Genomic DNA, 20214 nt, shown 5'->3' with positions numbered 1-20214 from the left:
GTCCCACTTGTTGTTGATTCTTCCCCAAAAAATTAGAATTTTATATCTTTATGTTTGAAGCCAGAAATGTGGCAAAGGGTAGAAAAGTTCAAGGGGGCCAAATACTTTCACAATGCACTGTAAATCTGAAACTTTAAAAATGTATTCAGCCTCCCTGAGTCAATACTTTGCAGGACCATATTTCGTTGTAATTACTGTTGCAAGTCTTTTGGGGTATGTCTCTACCAGCTTTGCACATCTACAGGCTGAAACTTTTGCCATTCTTCTTTGCAAACTAGCTTTAGTTCAGTGAGATTGGATGGAGAGTGTCTGTGAACAGCAATTTTGCCACAGATTCTCAATGGGATTTAGGTCTGGTCTTTGACTGGGCCATTCACAAACATGAATATGCTTTTGACCTATCCATATCATTGTAGCTCTGTCAATATGTTTATGATCATTGCCCTGATGGAAGGTAAACCTACACCATAGTCTCAAGTCTTTTGCAGCCTCTAGTAGGTTTTCTTCCAGGTTTGCCCTGTATTTAGCTCCATCTATCTTCACATCAACTCTGACCAGCTTCCCTGTCTCTGCTGAAGAAAAGTGTCCTCCCAATATGTTTAATGGCAGGGATGTTGTTTTCAGGCTAATGTGCAGTGTTAGATTTCCATCACACATTTTGAATTTAGCCCAAAAAGTTCTATTTTGATCTCATCTGACCAGAACACCTTCTTCCACATGCTAGCTGTCCCCTATATGGCTTTTTGTAAGCAACTTCTTATGTCTTGCTTTCCAAAATATCTTTCTACTTGCCAATCTTCCATAATGGCCAGATTTGTGGAGTATATGAATAATCGTTGTCCTGTGAATAGATTCTCCCATCTGAGCTGTGGAATGACCATGGGCCTCTTGGCGGCTTCTCTAATTAGTGATCTCCTTGCTTGGAGTGTCAGTTTAGGTGGACAGCCATGTCTTGGTAGGCTTTCAGTTGTGCCATATTCCTTCTATTTTTGGATGTTGGACTGAACAGTGCTCTGTGAGATGTTCACAGCATGCACATGGAAAGCACACAAACCAAAGAAACACGCATATGAACTCATATATAGCTACCCTAAAAGGGCAAAGCCACACTAGATATATACCCCTCATTAACAGGCCGTTAAAAACCATTAAAAGCCTTTATTATATCCATAAAAATTTTATTTTCATAAGACTCTTTCATCAATGGGGTTAATAGGTTAAAACACCCACATTAGCCAATATTAGCTTTTCAATGTAACTTTTTCCCGCATATTGGTTTTCTAGTAATGGATCAATTTATGTTCAGTAAGCAAATTGTGGGTTTATAAAATGTTTTACATACAACATAAGTCCCCCCCAACATGTTTCACCTATTAATCGGCATCCTCAGGGGACTGGACATCAGTTTGATTCCTCCCAGGTCATATTGCTCCTTGTAGTGTAATTTATCTGTGTCTGAACTCACTTTAGCTGAGTTAGACATTCATTACTATATCATACATTCTCCCAGCTAATAAAACTAGCTATTCAATTACCAAACTCCTAAGCAATCCATAATTCAAAGTGAAGCTGTTTACAACTGCGGCTCAATAGCGGAATGTGAATGTCCTTCTGATAGTGGCTATTCCATGGATTTAATTACATTAAATGTTATGACAATAATAATAGTAATCAAGAAAGATTAAGCAGATGGTGACTATTGACCAAGATGATAAAGAAGGCATTAATTTACTACTTTTAATGGGCTTATCTAAACCGATTGTGGCTATAAACATTAATTATAAAATCAATCAAGAGAGAGCATTCAATCAAAGTTCCTTTTTAAATGAGCACTTAGCACCCTCTTCTACTGTATTTCCAAAGATGAAATGATCTCCTCATGTTTTATTATGACTCGATGATATAATGGCTAATGTGGCTATGTTTTAGAAAATGGCTCCTGCACTAATAAATTATATATTGATGCCAGTTGGAAACACGTTTGGAGGTGTCTGAAACTTTATATATGTATATATATATATATATATATATATATATATATATATATATATATATATATATATATACGCTATAATAATAATAATGCACCATTATGGTTACTTGCTTACACTCACAAAACATCAAAATGACACGGACAATGAAAGTCCCATGTGAAGGACTTGCATCTACCCCCTCCACTCCTTCATTAGGACCCAGAAGCATATACACATGCACATATCCATGGATATTCTCCCTAGGCACACATATATAAAATACACATATTAACATGCAACTCAGGCATATACAGAATACACATATGCAGACAAGCGTAAAATATGCACATACACATAACACATGCATACACACAATAACATTTTTGTGATGCACTTGCTCAGTCTGCCAAAACAGATTTTATTTTTTGTTCATTCATACATAGTTGGAACAGCTATAAAATTTTTATTTTTATGTAAGCTTCACTATATGGGGTCATTTATTTTTTGTGTTAACTATTTTATGAATTTATTGGAGAAAACAACAATCATGGCAATATTTATGCCCTTTTTTGATGGCCATAAATAATCTATTTAGTGCTTTGTGAGAGTTATCAGAATTATACGGATTTCAGATATGTCTGTATTATTTATTGATTTCTGATGTTTATTTTTAAAAAGTGTACTAAAAAGGTCACTTTTTTAATTGTTTTTCCTTATTTTTTAGTCATTTTATAGGAAAAAAAAACTTTTATTTAGTATACAGTATATAGAGTTGAACAGCTTTACAAAGTTGTATCTCTATGTACCAGTACAGTGTGCCTATGAAGAAAAAGAATACTATTTAGATCTTTAGGTAAAGAAAATCCTCCTATGCATAGCAGTACAGACAACGTTTCTACTTTTCATTTTATAGGGCATATTTGTACTGTAGTACATATAATATAATGCTCTCTTCCTGTACTGCATGTCCTGTAATGATTCCTATCTATACTACTCTACCATGCTGATCTCTATGTATACTACTTGAATTGTACAGCTCTCCGTCTGTACTACATGTCCTGAACTGATTCCCATCTGTACTTTTCTACCATGCTTATCTCTATCTATACTCATGCAATGAACTGCTAGACACCTGTACTATTTGTCCGGTTAGATTCTTACTGTATCTGTACTACATTTACCATACTGATATCGATCTGTACTACGTGTACTGTACAGCTCTTTGCCTACAGTATATGTATTTTCCTTGAGATAGAAACTCCATTCATCTAGTTCCATATGGCTGTGTGTCACTTGACAAACTATAAGGTTTTAAATATTGGAGTTAGGACTGTCCCTTATCTGGTCACCGTGACATGGTGGGATGGTTTTTGCATTATTTTGATCAAAATTATGTCAATTAAATAAATAAACAGCAATAGTGCATGAAAATAATATAGGGTACTTAAAGTAGGGTATTTTCTTACTATGTTTTTGTCTTTGTTTTTTTATGTATTAAATTATAGTATGAATTACTAGTTTTTCATAGAGAAAAAATATATCCTTGTACCGTGTTAACCAACAGATAGAAAAATATTAAAACTTGAGAGTCCTTAGGGGTTGATACCTTTAAATGGCTAACTGAAAAGATGGTAACAAATAGTAAATTGTCACCATCTTTTTAGTTACCCGTTAAAAGGTATCAACCACTGAGGACTCTCAAATTTTAATATTTTTTTCTAATTTTTCATATGGAAAGTACCAACTTACAATATTTTTAAGTTACAATGGTTGTTTCACAATTGATCACAGAAAAATAATGTTGTGCTTTGAGAGATCACTATAATAACATTAATCATATAGTAATTCAGTTGGGCCTAAATGTACTGTAGATGATACTATATGCAGTAATAACACAAATGTATCTAGACAAATGTATTTATACTTTTAATATCACTAACTTTATATTACCTTTATGTAGCACCTTACACCAGTCACAAAAACAGAGATAGCCTTCTAGGAGACTACTGTATATGGGGAGTTTACTATCTGTGAAAAGCTTTGTCTGCACTAATCTTTTCAAGTGAAGGTAGACTGGTACAGATCAGTGGAGAACTAAATTAAATTTTTCCCTTGTATGTCAGCTCCATTAGATTCCAGGGACATGGGATCAATATAACAGAATTGTAGCTAGTGTACAACCATGTTAACACTTAGTTTAGGGTAGTAATATCGTAATATTAGGGTAGTAATATCGTAGTTCTAATAATCTCAATAATATACCAAATCATAATTAGATCAAGAAAAATGAAAGAGTGTATTGAAACACAGGATGGTTTCGCAATGATTTCTAACATTTGGCCCAGTTTATCAAATACCAAAATTTATTCTGCTTTACCGTCTTACCTGTAGTAATAATAACTATCCTGTGCATATATACAGAATATATATTATTACTGGAATATAATGCTTTCTCACAGGTATAAACTATGTAACCAAATGCGTTAGAAAATATGTTTTTATAGCAAACAATGCCCTGTATCTACATTACTGTATACTCTGAGACAATATTCCATAAATGTTTCATGCCAGATCCTTGACATTTGCAAACACACCTTACAAACTAGTTGCAATGCATGGGGGAAGGCATCACTACAGGTTTATTTTGGTCAGAGACATCATTGCCTTCATAATTAACTTTAGAAATACAGTACATTAGGAATAAAGATATTAATTTGATATTAATTTAGACCCAAAACACTATAAGGCAATGTACAAGTAAATCATTAGATACGGATCGGTTGTTATACATAAATTACTGTATTATATATATACCGTATTTTTTGGACTATAAGACGCACTTTTTTCCTAAAAAGTTTTGGAGGAAAATGGGGGGTGCGTCTTATAGTCCGAATGTTGGGGGGGTGTATATATATGTGGGGTGTGGGGGGAGCGGTAGCTGTGGAGGAGCGGGGCACAGGAGGCAGCAGCTGCCCGCTGCAGCCTACACTGTCCCCGCTGCTGAAGAAAATGAATGTTCATTGCTCCCCACGTCCACGAGGCGTGGGGAGCACTGAATATTCACAGTGTAGCCGCAGCGCAGCTCCTGCTGCTGCCGGAATCGCCTGTGCCCGCTGTTAAAGGGCATGAATATTCAACCTCTCTCCATGCCCATGGGCATGGGGAGGGGGTGAATATTCATGCCCTTTAATAAGCGGGCACACGAGATAGCCCGGCAGCAGCAGGAGCCGCGCTGCGGCTACGCTGTATGCCGGCTATGAAGGAGCATGAAGTCACTGCTCCCCACGCACACAGTCCCGGCGTTGGGAGCAGTGACTTCCTGGAGCTGATCTCTCCTTGTGAGCGCACATGGCAGTGACGCCGTGCGCTGCTCATATGGAGAGATCAGTGCGGGCAGACAGGACGCAGCACTGGAGGAGAGAAGAAAGGTGTGTATGAGTGTTTATTTTTTTATGTGCAGCATGATGGGGATTAGGGGGACCATGCATACTAGGATAAGAATGAGGGGGCCATATATACCAGGGTAAGGATGAGGGGCCCATACATACCAGGGTAAGGATGATGGGGCCATACATACCAGGATAACGCTGAGGGGGGCATACATACCAGGATAAATATGAGGGGGCCATACATACCAGGATAACGCTGAAGGGGGCATACATAACAGGATAAAGATGAGGGGGGCATACATAACAGGATGAAGATGATGGGCCATAAATACCAGGATTGGGATGAAGGGCCATACATACCAGGATAAGGATGAAGGGTGCCATGCATACCAGGATAGGGATTAGGGGTGCCATGCATAACAGGATAGAGATTAGGGGTGCCATGAATAGCAGGATAGGGATTAGGGGTGCCATGCATGCCAGGATAGGGATGAAGGGTGCCATGCATGTCAGGATAGGGATGAGGGGTACCATGCATACCAGGATGGGGATTGCTGTGCCATGCATACCAGGATGGGGATTTCTGTGCCATACATACCAGGATAGGGATGAGGGGTGCCATGCATACCAGGATGGGGATTGCTGTGCCATGCATACCAGGACATGAATGAGGGGTGCCATGCATACCAGGATAGGGATGAGGGATTCCATGCATACCAGGATGGAGGGGTTCCATGCACACCAGGATGGAGGGAAGCCAGGCATACCAGGATGGGGATGGGGACCAAATATAAAAGGAAGGGGGGGCTTATATACCAGGATGGGGGATATTGTCAGGATTGGGGGACATTACCCCTATACCAGTGTCAGCAGAAGACTCCTTCCCACTTAAAAGTGCATCATGAACACATTTTTTGATAAAAAAAAAAATATTTTTATTTTCCTCCTCTAAAATATAGGTGCGTCTTGTGGTCTGGTGCGTCTTATAGTCCGAAAAATACGGTAGATATATATATATATATATATATATATATATATATATATTTTTTTTTAGAGAGATATTGGGATGAATTTGAGTTTCACATTGTTGAATCACATTCAACATTTAGATCCGCTTATACTGCCCAATGGGTGGTAAAAATACAGCTTACAACCGGACATCCGGTAGAAAACGGAGGTGATGCTTTCTGTTTATTCTTACTTACATTTTAGAATTGTATTATACACCCACCCTATACATTCATTTGTTTATCTGGTCTTAATTTTATATATTTTTACAGATGTAATAAAAACTGTTTGGTCTTTGGTCTTGCATTTCCTAAGATAATGAAATATTATGTATGTTAATGGTCAATTTGTGTTACTCTCTTTATATAGTGTTTTTTCTTTTAAAGGGAATATGTCACAATGTTTTTGCTATGTAATCGGAGAGCAGCATATTGTAGGAGCAGAGACCCTGATTACAGGGATGTGTCACTTACTGGTTGTGTTTTGCTGTTTCAATTCAATCAGTGTTTTATCAGCAGGAGATTATTACTAAAGGACAGCCGTCCTTGAGCATTTTAGTCCTACCCAGCACTGATTTGCAGCGGTCTGTCACTATACAATGTACACAGCTGTCATGTGGGCGGGTTATACACAGATCAAAATCCGAGCTCTGCTATATCAGCAGCAGAGAAACCTGTGACTATCATAACTGCAGCACCCAGTATACTAAGTGATACATCACGGGAATCAGGGTCTTTGTCCCTACATCTTGTTGTTGTTAGATTACATAGCAAAAACCTGTTGACTGATTCTCTTTAATTGTATTTGGTACCTTTATTATTCTTGATTATTTAGGGGAATGTTGATATGTAATGGCTAATCCGTGCAAGAGTGCAAGCCTGTGGGTAATGTTATCAATCTCTTATATTTCTGACCTACAATGTAAAAAAAGTGGGGAGAAGTAAAAAAATGATTGACCCTTTTACACTAGTACAGGCTATGGAAGAGGCATCCAATTTTGAATACTTTTGTCACAGATTATATATGTTACATTTATCTTCATAAATGAATGTAAAAATGAATATTGCCGAATCACTGAATGTTATATACTAAAATCAAAATTGTTTTCACTACCTGACATTGTAATACATGGACATAAAACATTTATTTTTGCTTATTACAAAAGTGCTTGTCATAATTCTGAAATACTTTCCTTTTTAAATGTCTGGCTGCTGACAACTGAGGCAAGTTATAATAGTTGCTGTCAAAGTCTCACTGTCACTGATCTAAAGAACGCTGCCTTGTATTATGAAAAAACAACACAAAAAAAAAAACAAAACAAATAAATGCTGGCAATTTGGACCAACAAAGTCCATTTTGCTCTATGTTTTTGCATAGAACTAACAAATATCAAAATCTTAAAGTGATTTATTCAATTATAGAAGCAAATTAAATAATATAGGACCTTTGCAAACAGCAATTTTAAGTAGAAGGTATTATTTTTACAGTACCTGCATTGTTTGTGGAGATGTTAATTTCGGCAAACTGTTTGGTGTACATGCTAAAATCGGAAACTCCATTTACAGATTCCACTCGGATGGTGTAATTCATGTGAGGCAACAGATTGACCAATGTAACGGTCCGTTCGACTAATCCAATCTGTTGAGGAACATAACCAATGCTGCTTCCACAAGGCTCACACTGCTGATAGACCATAGAACAACGATCGCAGAAGATGTTATAAGTAAGATCACCCCTGCCTCCAGTATCCAACGGCGGATTCCATTCTAAAACCAGGGTTGTTTGTTTCATTATATAAATCAGGTGCCTTGGTGCAGAAGGTGGTCCTAGAAGGAAAAAGAAACAAATTTGGCCTGCGCTTACAGGAAGATTTTTTTTTTACATTTTTATGTTTTCTCCATGGGCATTTTTTAAAGGGAACCTGTCCCTTTAGTCTGCTGTCAGTCAGTGTAGGGGGCACAGTTATAGCCGCTACTATCTGTATTTAGAGCAGTGACTAAACTCGTGCCGGCGACACCTTGTGACTGAAGCCTGAATGCTACTGGCAGGAATGAAATTAATTTCCTCCTGACAGTGGGGGTCTAAGTGCCTTTTTCAAGCAGGATCAGGACATTATTAAGCTGCAGATTAACCCCTTATCTGCAGGTTAATAGTATTTTTTTCAAGTGACAAAACATTTTGCAAATATCTATCAATATATAGGGATTTAGTGAAGTATTACAGCATATTACTGATACATTTAGGAACATTTTTTCTTTAATTAAAAGCTCTCATTTTTATATTTTATTAAAAATGTGTAACTATTTAGCTTTTACAGCCTCTACTGTATGTATTACAGAATAGCTATATTAAATGGGTTGTCCACTTCTCTTGTTAGTGAAGCTTTATTCACAGACTGATCAGCACTTCTGTCTATAATATGGCTAGTGACAAAGCAGCATGTGACTAAACCAGTCCATCAGCCTCCTATGTGTGGTTTCCAGCAACTTTCCCTTGTACATTTTTTAAAATTGGAGGAGGCTGATGGACTCATTTGGCCTCATTACTGTGAGAGCATCTAAGATAATTTCTGACAAACATATTTGGCTCCTTTAGCCAAATTATTACTACAGTTACTTTTTATTTTTGTAAGTTCAGCTACCAGAATTGATTTGATAGTTTGATTAGGGTGACTGCAATATGACTAGAAAGCATGCAATATTGTGTAAGATGTTTACAATATATAGAAGTAAAAATAACATCAAGTGTACCTGTTAACTGTAAATCGAAAGCATAAATTGTGATGAGATGATAAAAAAATATATAAATTTGAGGATAAAATTATTATCATTCAAATATTGCATGATCTCTGGTTTGGCAGAAACATTTTTCTGCCAAATAATTAACAGATCATCAATGTATCTGCCATACCAGAGCACACCATTAAGAAAGGGATTAGTAACTGAGTACAGAAACCTCTCTTCCCAATATGACATGACCAGATTGGCTAGAAAGGATGATTACTTGGCACCTATAGAAATTTTTCTACACTGTAAAAATTGCTGGTCGTAAAAAGAAAGAATAGGGTCCACAAGTCTTCATTAGCAGAACATATTCCAGTAATGATATCTCATGCGGGTTGGATCTAGACCCCATGAACTTTGGGCAATACATGTACTTTTTTCAATATTGTTTCTTCTGCTAATAATCTACTTGCTTTTTGGTTAGTGCCCCAAGTATAAATGCTCTTATACCCTTTAGATAATATTTTTTTATTCCATACAAAAGAATGCTCACTATGCTGACCACTACTGTGTACTCTTAAGGCCCCATCACACTTAGCGAAGCTGCAACGGTTTCGACAATGATACGACCTGTCAGGGATCGTTGCTGCGTCGCTATGTGGTCGCTGGTGAGCTGTCAAACAGGCAGGCTCACCAACGATCAGGGGAGCAGCGACATCGTGGAAAGAATCTTTCCACGATGTCCTGCTCCGGTTACCAGACTGCTGCTGAAGCAGGAGCAGGCTGGTAACCATGATAAACATCGGGTTACTAGGAGCACACGCGCACCTGGTAACCCGTTGTTTATCATGGTTACCACTCTGCTACGGTGAGCAGGAGGTTACTGCTCACTTTAGCAGGCTTGTAACCATGATAAACAACGGGTTACTAGGTGCGCGTGTGCCCCTAGTAACCCGATGTTTATCATGGTTACCAGCCTGATCGCTGCTCCCGCTGGTCACACACAGCGATGTGTGCTGACCAGCGGGAGGGCAACGACCAAAAAATGGTCCAGGACACTTTGCAGCGATCAGCGACCTCACAGCAGGGGCCTGATCGCTGCAAAGTGTCACACATAGCGACATCGCTGGTGAGGTCGCTGTTGCGTCACCAAAACCGTGACACAGCAGCGATCTCGCTAGCAATCTCACTATGTGAGACGGGGGCTTAAGAGAGAGCCACTGCCAGACTTCAAAAGGTGGCAGCTTTTCTCGTAGAGAACAATGATTGTCAGTCTGAAATCCAACAAGCTGGATTCTTTTCTCTTCTGACATCCTCAACAGAGGGAGACTTGCCTTGCCTCCATGCACATTACACTGTTGGCTGACTTTAGTCTAATGTGTACGGGTTCCTTATTATCTTTATGGATTAATTTTCTGAGCTGAATTTGAAAAGTGGTTTGCTTATGAGTAAGTTTCATATAACTGTAGTAAATAGGCTGCTAAATAGGACTGTAGTAAATAGGATATTTTCTGTACCACATTTTAAAGTAATGCTGCTATTATTTTAATTACTGCATTTATTTGCAGAGATATTTTGCTAATAATATACATAAATGCATTACTGTTTTGATTAGTGTATAATAATTATAAATTTGCAAGTGACAATGAGGCCTTTTAAACTCACAGATTTAAAATAATTAATGTGTGAGCACAAGGTTTCACAAGTCTGCAGTCACACAGAGTGATTCTAGACCAGACAACCCTTTTAAGTGAAAGTAATGAAAGTATTGTAAGAAAATTGCCGATCATCCAGGTGTAAGGTTCCTCTTGGCGAAGTACTGTTTAGAACACTTTGACACCAATGATATACATGAAACTCTCTTAGCAAAGACCTTCACTCTATGCATGCTGCTTCCTTGCTGTATGGTTTGCAGCCCCTGGTGTGTCTCGGTGAAAATTGCAGTAGAAGAAGCAAGAAAGGTCATTATAGTTTAAAGCAGAATTCCTTTGACTGTAACTTTCAAAGTCACAGCAGACAGCATGCACGATGTGTTATTGCTTACATCTGATAATGACAGAGATTGCAGGTTCATAGTTAAACATTAGGTAATAGCACATAGTTTCTTCAGCTTAATTTAACAGTCATACAGATTCTGCACCCACAAGTCACTCCTTGACATCCCTAGCAATCAACCAACAGCAGCAACTCTCTCTGATGCTCCCATGAGGCAAGAGTTAGACTCCCATCTCTAAACTCCTTCACTACATCAGCACCGATCAGCCCTCAAACACACAGCGGTCTCTGGACTCTTCTCAAGCAGCACTGCTCTACAAATGCTCTCTTCGGGCCTCTCCTTAATTCCCAGCTCTCCACTTCAGTTATACTCACTTCAAACTATATTTTCCTCTGACTTAAAGTTCTGCCACCATATATCTCAGTTCTCTAGAGAACGTGCTGTCACTCATTCATTTCATTGCCTTAGTTACTGGTAACTCTGACTCTACAGTCAAGTGTAAAAGTTTTTACTGACACAAATTTTGATTTTCACAAAGTTTGATGCTTCAGTATTTTATGAACTTTTAAACATTGAAGTACAGTTATAATAATTTCATATGTTTAAACATTTTTGCAGACAAATACATGAAATGTATACAAAGACTCAATATTTACTCTGTTGACTTATATTTGTTAGGACTCCCGCAATTCACCCTATCATACTGGATATTAGCTTTTTGGCCACATCCAGACTGATGGTAACTCATTCATACCTAATGAATGCTTGAAGTTTACCACAATTTCTGTGTTTTTGCTTATTTAGCTGCTTTTTGAGGATTAACCACAGGTTTTCAATGGGATTGCGTTCCGGAGAGTTTCCTGGCTATGGGCCCAAAATGTCAATGTTTTGTTCAATAAGCCACTTAGTCATCAATTTTGCATTGTGACCTGGTGCTCCATCATGCGGAAAAAAGCCTTGTTCATCACCAAATTGCTCCTGGATCATTGTGAGATTTTGCTCTTGGATGTTTAGATACCATTCTTTATTCATGTCAGTGTTCTAAGACAATATTGTGAGTGAGCCCATTCCATTAGATAAAAAGCAACCTCACGTGATAATGGCCTCAGGATGTATTTTCTATTGGCATGACACAGGACTCATGGTAGTGATCACCTTTTCTTCTTTAGACAATCATTTTTCTAGATGTCCCAAACAATATGAAAGGAGTTTCATTTAGGAAAATAACTTTACCTCCAGTCCTCTGCATTGAAATCCCTGTACTTCCTGCAGAATGTCAGGCTGTCCTTGATGTTTTTCTTAAAGAGAAGTGGCTTCTTTGCTGCCTTTCTTTTCACCGAGCCAGCCTCAAAATACTTTTGCTTCACTGCATGCAGATGCAATGACACCAGCCTGCGGCCTTTCCTGAGCAAGCTCTGCACTTGTTTTAAACTGATCGTGTATCGGAATCCTTATTTAGGGATGATTCTTGCCCTTGCTGGACTTTCTTGGTGCCCTGATGCCATTTTCACAACAATTGAACTTCTTTCTTTGAAGTTCTTGATGATCCGATAAATAGTTAATTTCGGGGCAATCTTACAAAACGGAATATCATTACTTAGAAAGTCCTTTGGATGTAAAGCATTAATTGCTGCACATGCTTCCTTGGAGTTAAAAGAGAAAGGCAATAATTTTAAGCACCAGCCCCCTTTTAAAGCTTTCTGTCTGCTCTTATAATTCAATCAGCATGACACAATGATATCAGCAGCCTTGTTCACATTAACACTTTCTCCCGAGCTAAGAAGATCACTTTAATGATGTAAGAAGCTCATGTTGTGACAGGGCTGAACTTGATTTGAAATAGGGGTTTTGTGATTAAGCAAATTTTCATGGCAAGGAATTACTTTGAATTTTTTTGCAATACATATGATCACTCTTGATAACGTGCTATAGTTAATGCAAATTGACACTATAAAAACTTTAGCAACAAATTTTGTGCAAAACAAAGTCAGTCTAAATACTTTTGGCAATGACTGTACTGTCAGTTTCAGCTCCTTATATTAACAAAAGCATTCGCCATGACCTGGAAGTTTCTACATCTCATCTACACCTATCACTAGCTCCTCCTGTTTAATATCCTTCCTTAAAGGTACAGTGAAAAAACAAGCATTTCTTCCTTACTGCATATCCATAACACAGTGTAATCATCAATACAAAAAATAGGTTCAATATACTATGTCTAAATATGCTTAAAATATTATTTACAGTATTCTGAGGGTGTTCATTGTGGTACCACTACTATACACAATAATTACTGACCTTGTGTTGTAATATGTAGGACCAGCTTCAGATGCAATATTGATGTTTTGTGTATTTTGGTCTGATTCATGCCTTGTAAACATTATATTATGACCATGTTGTCTGATGTTAAATTGGACACGTTTTCCCTTTGATTGCACTTTAGTTCATTTTTGGTGCCATTATGTTATATTTCACAACCAGTGCCAGATCTTCACACAGGTATTCAAGGGTTTAATTGGGGGTACTGTCTAAGGTGACAAACTACACGACTTGGTGTATGGGGTGAGAGAGGAGGTCATGGGATAGATGAACAGAGACTCTGCCCTTTCAGTCTGGAGTTAGAGAGACTAGTGGTGAATGGTGTGTACCGCACAGAGAGGGATAGATAACATTAGCTAACAGTAAGTTTCCATTATGTTTATCCTTGGAAGTATGGAGAAATGTCAACTATGTGGACTAGTAATTAGGAGAGAAAAGTCATTGAAATCAGATTGAAGTTTGGTAGGAGATAGTAATTAACATCGAACTGTCCTAAGACCGAGTGAGGTGTGTGGACACCTGTCAGGGCTGCCCTGGAGACCAGAGGTGTGGTGGGCCAGTGTGATATAAAGTAACAGGGACCACTGAAGATACCGTGTCTGAGGCAATTGGGTCTCACTAAAACATGTGTGAAGTCTGCAACAGATTACAATTTGGCAGTTTTAAGGGAGAAGCAGGTTTATTGTCTTGTTACTGGAAGAACTCCAAATGATTTCAAGCTGTTTTTAACAACCATTGTCCCAGTGTCTTGCCAGGAAGCCTACTTGCTTGGCACAGCACCATGTTCTCTGCACCATCTTTATAGTTTATGGTATATTGTGTGACTCGGATGCCCCTATACAGTGTCTTAGATATCCCCAGAGTGTTGGACACCCACAAATTTATTTCAATTAAATTTAAGAGAATGAAGCAGCAGAGATCACAAGTCAGAATTGGAAAGACTGTAGGCAAACACTGATGCCGATGACCAGTCACCCAAATTATCTGCAATCGATACTTTAAAATTGATTTTTGTTGAACTTCTATCTGTAGAGGAAATATTACCATAATAATTTATGTTTAATATTCAGGTATAAATGTTATAGATTATTGGCTTCCACTATACTTTTTTGGTGAGAACTTGAGCAATTATTATAACAGTAATTCTAATTACATGGGGACAATACTAAAACGCCTTACTTGTACAAGCTGTAGAAGGGGAATCCAAAGGAGATCGGTAGAAGTTTTTCTCACAGTTGCAGACAGTGGATGACTCTTGATTGGTATAGCTGTACTGAGGACAAGGAATACAGGTCTGCAGGCGACTGGACATCTTATAAAAGCCAGGCGGACAAGCTGTGACAGAGAAAACAAAGGCAAACACAATGACCTATTTTCCAAAAAAAACTGACATGTATATTCTAACTGTTTTGAGGTTTGTGCCTAGAACTATTTAGTGACCTGAGTTTTTCAGTTTTATGTTAATATTTTACATTTTATATTCATGATAAAATGCACAACTTTCTAATCTACTTGTGTTTTAAGTGTTAAAGTGGTTTTCCTGTTTTGGAAAACCCCTGTATCTATGCAGCAATTTGTTTTAAAAAATAAATTGTGCTTTACTCAAACTCTCAAGGTCCAATGCTGAGTCTCTGCCGCTGCAGAGAAATCAGGAACAGCGGTAGAGACTCAGCGCTGGACGGGTAAGTAAAGAACATTATGTTTGGTGTTTTAAACAAATTGCACTAGGTGGACAGCAATTTTCCAAAACCTAAAAACCCCTTCAACTTTTTCTCCCAAATAGCAGTGGCACTCACAACAATAACAGTCCTTTAATGTTCCCCAATTACTTCAATTCCTTGAGCTATTGTTTAATCAAGATGCAGGATTATGAGGCTTCATGTAAAGTTGTGGTGCCCCCATGTGAATATTGTGATAGGGACTCCATTTATCATGTACCATTTACAATACTAGTGCCTTATGTGCCAGACAGGCCAATGGGCCCTCTCAGTAACCAGTGCCGGATTCTGACATCTGACGTCCTATAGATAGTATAGGTACAGTACAGGCCAAAAGTTTGGACACACCTTCTCATTTAAAGATTTTTCTGTATTTTCATGACTATGAAAATTGTACATTCACACTGAAGGCATCAAAACTATAAATTAACACATGTGGAATTATATACTTAGTAAAAAAGTGTGAAACAACTGAAAATATGTCTTATATTCTAGGTTCTTCAAAGTAGCCACCTTTTGCTTTGATGACTGCTTTGCACACTCTTGGCATTCTCTTGATGAGCTTCAAGAGTTAGTCACCGGAAATGGTTTTCACTTCACAGGTGTGCCCTATCAGGTTTAATAAGTGGGATTTCTTGCCTTATAAATGGGGTTGGGACCATCAGTTGTGTTGTGGAGAAGTCAGGTGGATACACAGCTGATAGTCCTACTGAATAGACTGTTAGAATTTGTATTATGGCAAGAAAAAAGCAGCTAAGTAAAGAAAAACAAGTGGCCATCATTACTTTAAGAAATGAAAGTCAGTCAGTCCGAAAAATTGGGCAAACTTTGAAAGTGTCCCCAAGTGCAGTTGCAAAAACCATCAAGCGCTACAAAGAAACTGGCTCACATGAGGACTGCCACAGGAAAGGAAGACGAAGAGTCACCTCTGCTTCTGAGGATATGTTTATCTGAGTCACCAGCCTCAGAAATCGCAGGTTAACAGCAGCTCAGATTAGAGACCAGGTCAATGCCACACAGAATTCTTGCAGCAGACACATCTCTACAACCACTGTTAAGAGGAGACTTTGTGCAGCAGGCCTTCATGGCAATATAGCTGCTAGGATACCACTGCTAATTACAGGCAACAAGCAGAAGAGACTTGTTTGGGCTAAAGAACACATGGAATGGACATTAGACCAGTGGAAACCTGTGCTTTGGTCTGATGAGTCCAAATTTGAGATCTTTGGTTCCAACCACCATGTCTTTGTGCGACGCAGAAAAGGTAAACGGATGGACTCTACATGCCTGGTTCCCACCGTGAAGCATGGAGGAGGAAGTGTGATGGTGTGGGGGTGCTTTGCTGGTGACACTGTTGGGGATTTCTTCAAAATTGAAGGCATACTGAACCAGCATGGCTACCACAGCATCTTGCAGCGGCATGCTATTCCATCCGGTTTGCGTTTAGTTGGACCATCATTTATTTTTCAACAGGACAATGACCCCAAGCACACCTCCAGGCTGTGTAAGGGCTATTTGACCAAGAAGGAGAGTGATGGGGTACTACGCCAGATGACCTGGCCTCAACAGTCACCAGATCTGAACCCAATCGAGATGGTTTGGGGTGAGCTGGACCGCAGAGTGAAGGCAAAAGGGCCAACAAGTGCTAAGCATCTCTGGGAACTCCTTCAAGATTGTTGGAAGACCATTTCCGGTGACTACCTCTTGAAGCTCATCAAGAGAATGCCAAGAGTGTGCAAAGCAGTCATCAGAGCAGAAGGTGGCTACTTTGAAGAACCTAGAATATAAGATATATTTTCAGTTGTTTCACACTTTTTTGTTAAGTATATATTTCCACATGTGTTAATTCATAGTTTTGATGCCTTCAGTGTGAATGTACAATTTTCATAGTCATGAAAATTCAGAAAAATCTCTAAATGAGAAGGTGTGTCCAAACTTTTGGTCTGTACTGTATATAGCTTCCTAATGGCTTGCTGATATTCCTACTCCGATAATATACTCAAGTACTTGGATGATGTCTATCTATTCTTTATTGTTATCACTACATTAAATATACCATCAACATTTTGCTGTAAAAAGAATCAGTTTTAAGAATCTGAAATAAATGCAAAAAATAACTTATTGATAGTACTATTCCAACAAAGATGGTTTGGGAATACTGCTCATTTTAACCTCCAAAAAACCCATTTATTCATAAATAGCAAACCTATTGGTTTTGCTTTACAGGAGAAACAGAGCAAACAAATCATGAATTACAGAGATATGCAACAGGCGCTGAACAATAAGCTATCCATATTTCTCAGGTTAAAAGCAATCTTCACGTAGCTATTGTAAAATATTCTCCTTTTCCCTGCACTTCTGTAAAGGTGCTCACCATTACAGTAATGGGCATATATACTGAACACGTATTTCTACTGGGAACATATTTGTCAACTTAGCAGAAATTCTCTGGTCTATTTGTCACAAGGGCATTTCCACAAAACACCGTCTACATTCATCTATTACAAGCGCAACAAATACAATATGAATGCTACTCTGCTTGGCATTTCAAGCAAAACTTACTCCTATTGAGCTACAGTATGATGGTAACTGGAAGAATTAGTTGGTAAGGTCAGTGTTACTCATAACAAGTATTTTAGGAAAGGATGTTTTGAGAAATGGACTTCTTTTTCATCATACTGTAGGTCTCAAACTATTCATCCAACCACCCAAGCACCTAATCTTGTAATGGGTCAAATGAAAAGGCTTGTTAACGCTTCTGCCATATTTTCAAGTTAAGAAAGCAACAAAATAGCAGTTAAAGTTCAGTCAAAAATAAATATATATTGTACAATTCCTAGCATCAGGACATAATAAAACTGCATGGAAAAAAATGTAAAAGGGAAGTTTTCTTAACATAGTGTATCACAAACACACTGGGGTAAAATGCGCTAAATATTTTAAGAAGTACACGCATCTTGGGTTACCTATGAGCCACAGGTTAAAGCCTATACTTACTGTGGCCAATATTAGATTTCCAATATCATTTACAGACTAAAATTTGAGAATAAATCTAGCGAATTGGGGGGAAGGGGTGGGTGGACATTTCCGACTATACACATATATGCAACAATGGTTTATGAATGATAATTTTTTGCTAAAGCTAGAGAGCTCCTATTTGCACCATTGGAGCCTAATAGCACTAAGAGATACTGTGATTACATGGACAATGATCAGGTAAATGTTGGACTGCACAGTTAGCTCTCTGATCATGAGACTCATAGGCCTCCATAAAATAGAGTAGAAAGCCACAGACAAAGAAGCAGCTGACAAATTTTGTATATTGTCATATAATACAATATTTCCCCTGCAGCACCTGATTTGACTCTTAGCAAAATAATCTGCTATCAGCCAGGTCTCTCTTGAGAATCTCAGTGGTTGTGAAATTAAAAGAGTTCTCTGTATGAAGACACCCTTTCTAAAACATTTGTCAGTAAATTTCAGAAACAGATGAAAACACAAGTAATTATCAATAGTAAACCTTATTCCCTGAGATTTGTACTTTAAAGAGGTTGTCCACTACCAGGACAACTCCTTCTTGATCTAAATATATGGCCCCGATAAATATAAAAAGCTTATACTTCCCTCCCGTACTGGCGCTATTGCAGAGGTGTCGGCACTAGCGGTCCCAGGGCTCTCGATCAGTTGTTGTGACATGTGACCTCTGCACCCAATCAGCACTGGCGTCACTGTCCCCGCCCTCTGACACATCGAACATGGAGAGGAAGTCTGATCTATGACTTCTTCTTTATGTTCAATTCGACAGGAGGAGGAGACAGTGACGCCAGCGCTGATTGGGTGCCGGGGTCACGTGTCACAACAACTGCACAGGAGCCACTGGGAGAGCGAGTGTCGACACCACGGGAACAGCACCAGCACGTGAGGTGAGTATAAACTTTTCAATTTTATCAGGTCCAAGCGTGGAGTATGACAAGGACTTGTCCAAGTAGTGGACAACTTCTTTAAGTCCTTAGGTAACTTAATATGTTTACAAAAATATCAGAACTGACCAGTACTAAGGAACAGCTCCCAGCCACTACAACAGTCACTGACAGAACTGATCTGAGTCTGCTTAGACCCATGGTGATTTTAAGATTGACCATTTCAACAGAAGCAGTAGTACTACCTCTTCATCTGTTTACTAGATGGCAGAAATGCTATGTAGACGGACGTGATTGTAAACAGCTTTTATATCATCCTCAGGGTCCCTAGCTGTCATTAACAGACAGGGGTCCGACTTGCTCCTGCTAGATTGCTGTAGCAGGACTTTTAATTCAGCAATGTAAAATAATGCAGACTTAGCACCTGCGCTGCCCACCATCAGAAGACTGTGATGGTCACTATGGCTTCAGATATAATGAGGAATTGCTTTGCATCTATGGCCTTGGTGTAATTGTTCTTGTAGATGAAGAATTGCATAATGTAAAAACACGCACATTTACAGAGATACCGAACCTTCTGAAATGGAATCTGACATGAAATGAAATCTGTCTTTTGTATTTTGAGCCAATTTGTTTACTTGCATTAATGTGAAATAGTTTAAAAGATGCTCTTAGAAGACCTAATGTGAAGAGCGTTCGATAAACCTTGCATTCTTCTCGTGTTCACAGAACAATTCTATACACATTTGACCCGAGCTTTTAAAGAATGACATCCAATGTGAACAGGGTACCATAATGTTTTACATTGCCATATGGGAAAAAAAGATTACTTGACAGCACACAATAGAGCCAAGAGCATTGAATAGGAGATTTGTACATATCCCTTACTGTTCTACTTATTGTGACAATTCTACAACAATACTTGTCACAAAGGCCCAGAAATTCTGGATTGGAAAATATCTCCTTGATAAAAAATATCAAAGAGAATTACAAAATAAATATTTTCATCAAATGTGTTTGTTGTAAAAGATATTCTTGTATGCAAATTGTTACTTAGCTGAAAACATAACAGCTTCACGAAACAAGTGCCCGGAAAGTCAGTATTATGTGTAGATCACAATGGTACATAAAATAATGGTGGCAAGATATTTCACCCCACTAGTATGGT

General features: G+C 38.4%; 1 protein-coding gene across 1 annotated transcript in view; it reads right to left on the bottom strand.

The window, feature by feature from the left end:
• EPHA10 (EPH receptor A10) overlaps window positions 1-20214 on the bottom strand; it is a 1221975-nt gene that overhangs the window by 665633 nt on the left and 536128 nt on the right. Inside the window, exons 4-5 of the mRNA XM_073665886.1 lie at window positions 14588-14743; window positions 7861-8196 (exon numbers count right to left, since the gene is read on the bottom strand). Of these exons, the coding sequence (XP_073521987.1) occupies window positions 7861-8196; window positions 14588-14743 (492 nt within the window). The remainder of the gene's footprint in view (window positions 1-7860; window positions 8197-14587; window positions 14744-20214) is intronic.

This window comes from Phyllobates terribilis, unplaced genomic scaffold (assembly GCF_046119375.1).
Source record: "Phyllobates terribilis strain yellow unplaced genomic scaffold, ASM4611937v1 Scaffold_2__4_contigs__length_985480577, whole genome shotgun sequence".
Taxonomy (NCBI): domain Eukaryota; kingdom Metazoa; phylum Chordata; class Amphibia; order Anura; family Dendrobatidae; genus Phyllobates; species Phyllobates terribilis.
The sequence above is the reverse complement of the archived record's forward strand: the minus strand, read 5'-3'. Positions and strand labels throughout refer to the sequence as shown.